Below are 7,107 nucleotides of genomic sequence, written 5' to 3' on the forward strand. Positions count from 1 at the left end.
ACCAGGTAGATTGGCTTTGCAAAAAAGCCCGGAGTGTTGAATTGAGGCATTTAAAAAATTGCTTGACGCAAATTTGTGTGTGGGAAGCCAAAATCGTGATTTAAAATTTGATTAATTGTGCAGACCTACTTGAAAGGGTGTGTGTGTGCGAGCAAATGTATCTCCCTGCTTATAGCCTACTCTCCATAGAGCTTATTGTCTATACACTATAATATCTATTTCACATGCTTAACCTGTTCATTTCTCTTCACTGTTATATCGGGAAGAAAGCGTTTTAAATATTAAAGCTCTCAGCTGTCACTGCGCCTGGAGCATTTAGTAAACGCTTGTCGTCGTGAGTGATCCACCGCTTTCAAAAATGGAGACCGTAGAAGGGAGCCCCAAGGGTTGTGCTTAGCTAGGAGAAGATGTAGAAACGCTGATGGTGCTGGGACTGTCACAGGAATAATGGACGTGATGGAAGGAGGGGACGCTGCTCGCCTTTTGAGACGCTCACTCACATTTTGGCTTTCTGTAACATCAGTGCAGGAGTGGCAACTTGCCTGAGGGGACAGAGTGAAACTGATCAGTCAGATATCACACACACACACACACACACACACACACACACACACACACACACACACACTTTTCAAGGTGGTAATGGAGCATAAGAGGGATTTTCATGTTTAGCTGCCATTTGCAAGTTGACAGAAATATTCAGGCAGGATTTTTTTGTGTGCTTTTAAGTCAATCTGGGAAAGTCACCTCTGAAACCCAACTTAATTTTAGTCACAGTAGCTAAAGTACATAGGTTTTGTCAGGTAAATGAATAGTATGAATATGTAATGAATAGACAAACATTTGGGGAAATATGAGAGTAATACTGTAGACTAAATATGAAGCTAAGGCATCAGGTGAATAGCATAGCTTAGCACAAACACTGGAAGCAGGGCGAATCAGCTTGCCTAGCTCTGTACGTTTTTCAAAATAGCTTTATAAAAACAGCAAGCCATGGTTTTTTACAGGGAGTTATGTGCTGAAACATTCACTAAGAAGGCCTATGTGTTGGCACGGTCCAACAAGTTTGCCGCAGCCTGTATGTAAAAGGAAAATATAAGTGGAATTTTCCTTTCATTAGCCACGTAAACAGCTTAGTCGGAATATTGTCTTTTTTCGGAATAAGGGCAAAAAACTGAATATTATGTGCATGTAAATATAGTCAGTGTTTAGTTCCGAACATATTCCTCCATAAAATCAGAACATGTGCTTTTTACCCTTTGGTTTTTGGTATGTTTTGTACAAACAACATACAGATATCTTGACTTTAGCTTCAGATTGAGTGTACAGACATGTAAGTGCTATCAGTCATTATTGATACAAATTATCATCAGAGAGATGGTGGATGGAGGTTCTCTTAATGGATCACTTAACTCCATCCCTTCCTACTAATAAATAATGTAAATCGCACAAAAGATTTCGGATTTAGTGTCTGGGAACCGCTAATGTCTGTACATACGTGTACTGTCATAGCATGTCCTGAAGATATTCCACAGAATAAAAGAGAGGTTTGAGCTGCTGGTAGTGCTAGAGTCGGGATCACCAAAGTTCGTAGAAATCACCTCCTGGGCAACATGGACGTCTGTTTAATGTGTCATGTTTGTTCAACAGTTGTGGAAATATGTCAGTCTGGACCAACGTGGTGGACCAAATGAATAACCAATCCTGCCTAGAGCCATGGCAATTGCATTGGCCAAGTTTATGTTATGTCCTTAGACAGGGATATGGTTAGGTAAAGTACATTCTGGCTGGTAAGGAAAGGGAAAGTTCATGGTCAGTTTGACTCGACTCGGCCCGACTCGGCCACGCTGCCCCGTCCTCCATTTTCCATTGCAGATTGAGTGCCGACTCCTGCGTGAAACGAGCGTGGCTGGTCGTCAAAGCGACGCTACAGAAAAATGTTGCGACACATACAGAACTTTGAAGGCGTGTTGTTTTTGATTCTCAGTATGTGGCTGTTGCCACTTCCCGAAGACACATTTTGTTTCAAAAGAAGCTGGAGGCAAAAAAGGCTGGCTAAACCTCTTACAAATGGCAGGTTAGCAATGATGATGCAGTGATTAATGACAATTCGCTCGGACCCATCAGTGGTCTGCAGGTTTTCACGTTACCTTTTGTTATCGCCTCAGCTTGCTTGGAATCTCAGTGGAGGTGATACAAAAAAAAAATATTGCTAGAACAAATACTTTTTCCATAATGGAACAACAAAGTCGAGCAGATGCGAGTTGAGCAGGTGCCATGTAATGGAAAAAACGCCATGAATGACTGCAGGGTGTGGCCTTTCCGAACAGACATCAGTTTCATAATTAGGTCATAATTTGAATGAACTATAGTAAATCTAGAGTATACCCTGGCTTCTGCCTTTTGCTTATCAGAAAACAGCCATTGATTGTGCCAATAACGGCTGTTTTAGACCACTACTGCACTTTGTATTGGAGGACAGTTCCATAAATTCTTCCCTAAATATTTGTAGTTTGTTGCACAGCTGCGTTTGGTCAGCAGATGGTGCAGTTTAACCCTTAGAAAACTAAAATGAGTTCTATTATTTTATCATGTTGATCATGTTTTTTTTTTTGCCCTGCACAAAAGCTTAATCGCATCATCAACCCAGTGTGTGTTTTCACCCCACTTCTAAAAGACAGCCATTATTACCAAAACCTCGAAGAATTTTATATTGTCAGTCTCTTTCACTAGCATAAATTTGTCTTCTCAAAGTGGTTTTGTCTCCCAGTTTCTTGGTGAATATATAGGTCCATCAATCAATATGCCTATCTTCCTTTTCATGGGTAACCTTTTTGTCTTCTGCCTGTATCTCCTGCCCGTCTTTTCTCACTATCGGCACCATTTCCCGTTTAATTGTCTCTTCCTTTATGTTAAAAGGTATTTCGGTCTTGTATTTCAACCACAATGTAACTGCCCGTGATGACAAACCTCTGTACTGCAGTCTGTACTGCTTTGAGAAAGTTCTCTAGCTTTGTCTGTCTTCTGCGCTTGGGAAGAGGTAATTGGATTAGTGGGGGGTGAAAGAAAGCAACTTATTGTGGTTTACTCTGGTTTTATCGCATCTGATCAACACAGGAGCCATGCGAGAGGGAATTAAGTAGTGGGACAGATCATTCTGTCTTTTTTGCTTTTCTTTTCTACCTCCCTCTCTTCTATTCCCCCCACTCATTAAATACCCTTCACGGACTTGTCTGGCTGGAAAAAACAAATTGGATTTAATCCAAAATAGATTGGTGAAAATTCGGCCACGGTAGGGGTGGGGGTGAAGACACAGTGGATAGGACACATGCCATTAGTGTGGGAGACACAATGTGTCCCTGAGCAAGACGCTTAACCCCTAGTTGCTCCAGAGGTGTGCAACCTCTGACTTACTGTATAGCAATTGTAAGTCGCTTTGATGAAAGAGTCAGCTAAATGTAATGGGTAAAGAGTGTGTGTGTGTATGTGTGTGTGTGTGGGTGTGTGGGTGGGTGTGGGTGTGGTTTTAGGCATGTGTGTAGTGATCTCTAACAAAAACCAAGTGCAAATTGTTATTTCCCCACTGGGAATCAATAAAAAGCATAAATTAAAATCATTATCATTATTAGGCCACATCTACACTACTGTGTTTTGAATGAATATCTTTTGCTACGCTCGCGTTCAAAATACTACGGCATTTCCGAGGCCCTGAAACGGAGACATTTGGTAACACTGCTGCCCCGTTTGGTTTGAAAACCCTTGGGTTGCTTTGGAATCTGGACGGGCCCAAACGGAGACCTATGGGAATGTCAGTCAGTCTTATCGGTTAGGTTTATAAACCTTTTGAGTAATCGTCATCGTTGGTCCAAGCAAATAAACCCCTGCTCTTACTTTTCACCATTGTTGTTCTTTCTCCAAAGTATTTTCTGGAGAGTTGCTGTGGAGGTAATTAGCTTAGGGTAATTATTCCAAGGGAAACTTGATCCGGCTGCGAAAATGTGTTACTATTCGTTGGTGTTATGAGTTTTTCTGTCTGACGGAGCTTTTTTTAAATGCACACCCTGCAGGTTGTGCTAAAAAAAAGAGCTGAGGTGAGATTATCTTGCAGCATGATGCAGTTAAAGGTAATTAGAATTCCCATGCGTGGTCATGCTATCAGGTGTGACACAGCTGCGGTGGTAAATGTTGACGCTCAGCACTTTGCTCAGCTGACAGTGGACGACATTACGGAAGTCTTTCTTCATGGATTTCTCTTGTGTAAGATCCAAAAACTCGTGTTGAACATCACACAGTGGAACCAAGTTTTGACACAAATCGCTACCAGATGAATTCTAAAGCAAGAAACTGGTCGGATAGAAGAAGTGAGGGACCTGAAATCAACATACTCATGAATGCTAGTAAGACTAAAGAGATGATAGTGGACTTGGGGAAGAAGAAGGGAAGGAACTACGCCGCTCCTCCTCCGAGGTGGACGGCTTTAAGTACCTTGGTGTCTAACCTCACCGACAGTCCAATTTGGGTGCCAGTGTTGTAGTACTCAAGACCGGTCTCAAGACTCCATTTTGAGGGTCTCGGAATCAACCACATTATTACTCGATCTGTCTCGGTCTCTGATGAAGAGGATTCTGGATTTCATTTCAAGAGCGGTCAAGACCACAACTCCAAAGATATTACTAAATTGAACGTGTATCATCTGATTTGTATATTGACATCATTACTAGGATTGGATGTTAAATATCCTGCTTCAAATGGATCTAATAACTTGACTCATTTCTAGTTTGAAATGCGTTACTATTAACCCCCCCATTCCCCGCCACAGCTTTATTTGTTATGTTTGTCATGCAGGGATTTATCACAACCTTGAACCCCATTCATGTCAAGTCTTATATAATAACCACATTACTGCCTTTTTCAGGACACTCATGATCTGGGATTCTAAAGCAAAAAAAAAAAGAGAAGCGGATTCTTATCCAGTGGTTTAATGGCAGCATGGCACTAACACTAGTCATGATCAGCGGTGATGTAGTTAGTCACAGGCTGCACTGACACGACAGACAACAGAACAATCTGCACTTAGCAGTGAACACAGTGACTTTATGGGAAGACGTGTTTGGGATTTAATGATACTGGTGTATTGGCCGTTTGGGGCCTGTGCCTGCATGGTTCCCAGTCTTTTCTTCCTTTCTTAAGCTATGAGCACTGTTCAGTCAGTCGTGTGACAATAGGAATTGTTTGTGGTGTATGTGTTGCAGCATGGACCGTATTGACTTTTGAATCTCTTTGTGTGTCCTCCCTGACGTATTTTCCTCCAAGGACAAATGCCACAAAGTCTGACAGAAACAGCTGTCCAGAACTGTTTATCATAGCAGGTCCCAGGTCGAGACAATAGCCCGTCCAAAGAGACAAGATGCTCTTTTTTCAGCTAAGATAGAATGAGCGGTAAAGAAAATTGACACAAAGAGCAGATTCAGAAAGACGTAACGGCTCCATCATGTCTGCCTGAGAAGATTAATTGTAATGCTAAGATAAGACTGTTTTCCAAACGAGGTCTTCTTTTCTCTAGGGGGGACGGGTTATAAGGTAGGAGACTACTGTTGTAAGGTGGCAAGACGTTTGTCACTCTGTAGCTGATGTGTGCATTCTGAAAACCGTTTTTGTCACTTGAATGTTCTCTGCAGGAAAAAATGAAAACTCTTCACTGAAGACCAACCCTTGATTCAGTTTGCAGCCTGTCTTTATTTTGTTTCAACAAAGTCTCACTTCCAACAAATTCCTCTCTCGCTGTACAAAAAACGTCCACGTCAGCCAGACTAACGTTTAATAAACTATTGCCCGTTGGGTCACTAAACTGAGAGACCAGAATATAACCTGGTGGCCGCCGTAGTGAACTTTGGCCCCTCAACAGACTCAGCTGAGCCTGGCTCGGCTGCGGCTCATCTAGTGATTCGGCCAGTCCCCTTTTTTCCGTCTAGCCGTCATACATCCAGCTAGCGATGTGGCCCGGGCATGGGAAGGAGGGAGCCCAGTTCAGCCGGGTGAGACTGGTGGGAGTCGAGCTCAGCCTTAACCAGTATCCAGGACGGCTGGAAAAATGGACGCAATCTCTGGCAAGAAAACAAAAGAGCCAAGAGCCCTGGCGTTGATCTAATATGTGTCTCTATACGATTGTATTTGCATGTAGGGTAGACAGCAATCAGTTTTTGGCGGATGATCACATTGATCACCATCAATCAATGAGCCTTGTAGTTCTAGGGATGCAGCAACTCCCGCCCCCGCTGATGTCCTACGCATGTGTTGGGACACACACACACAGATATCCTGATTTATAGATGGATAAACGGCGGATTGATAAGCCCAAGCATGCTCCCCTGAACATTCTATTATCAAATAACTCTGTGTGGTTTATTGTGGTTTATTATAACCGGTTTATTATAACAGTTGAGAACAGGATCATTTAAATGTTTTTTCCTCTCTCTCCACAGCTCTCCTCCTCCTCTATGATGTCACCAATAAAGCATCCTTTGACAACATTAGGGTAAGAACAACCACACTCAGACTAGTCTGTCATCCACAACCCCCCCCCCCCCCCCCCCCAATCTTTCTTTCCTTCTTTGATATAGCTCACTGCTGTTGGAATTCATTCATACCACATCTCTGGGTTGGTAATCATCACCGCTCCATGTAAAGGAGTTTATCTAAAGTATCTGGGTGGCCTTCCTGCGAGGGGAAGGTAAAATGGAGCATGAAGTGGACACGCGGGTAGGTACAGTGTCAGCAGTGACGTGGCCATTGTACCAGACCGTTAAGGTGAAGGCCTTCAATCTACTTTCCAACCCCTCACCCACCTTTGGCCATGAGCTTTGGGTAGTAACCAAAAGAACGAGATTGCAGATTCAAGCAGCCAAAATGAGTTTCCTCTGGGGGGGTGGCTTGGCTCACCCTTAGGCACAAGGTAAAAGAGCTCAGATATGCTGAGGGAACTGGGAGTAGGATTCCTGCGCCTTTGTGACCACGTTAAGGCGGTTTGTGATTTGGGTGCACTGGACGGATTATATATCTCATTTTGTTTAGGAACACCTCCGAATCCCCTGGCAAGAGCTGGAAGAC

At 43.0% G+C, this 7,107-nt stretch overlaps 1 protein-coding gene across 1 annotated transcript in view; it reads left to right on the top strand.

Moving 5' to 3' along the window:
- Positions 1 to 7,107, top strand: part of rab26 (RAB26, member RAS oncogene family) — a 90,899-nt gene that overhangs the window by 49,292 nt on the left and 34,500 nt on the right. The window contains exon 5 of the mRNA XM_032502681.1: positions 6,483 to 6,535. Coding sequence (XP_032358572.1) covers positions 6,483 to 6,535 — 53 coding nt within the window. The remainder of the gene's footprint in view (positions 1 to 6,482; positions 6,536 to 7,107) is intronic.

Source organism: Etheostoma spectabile, chromosome 21 (assembly GCF_008692095.1).
Source record: "Etheostoma spectabile isolate EspeVRDwgs_2016 chromosome 21, UIUC_Espe_1.0, whole genome shotgun sequence".
In the NCBI taxonomy this organism is placed as follows: Eukaryota; Metazoa; Chordata; class Actinopteri; order Perciformes; family Percidae; genus Etheostoma; species Etheostoma spectabile.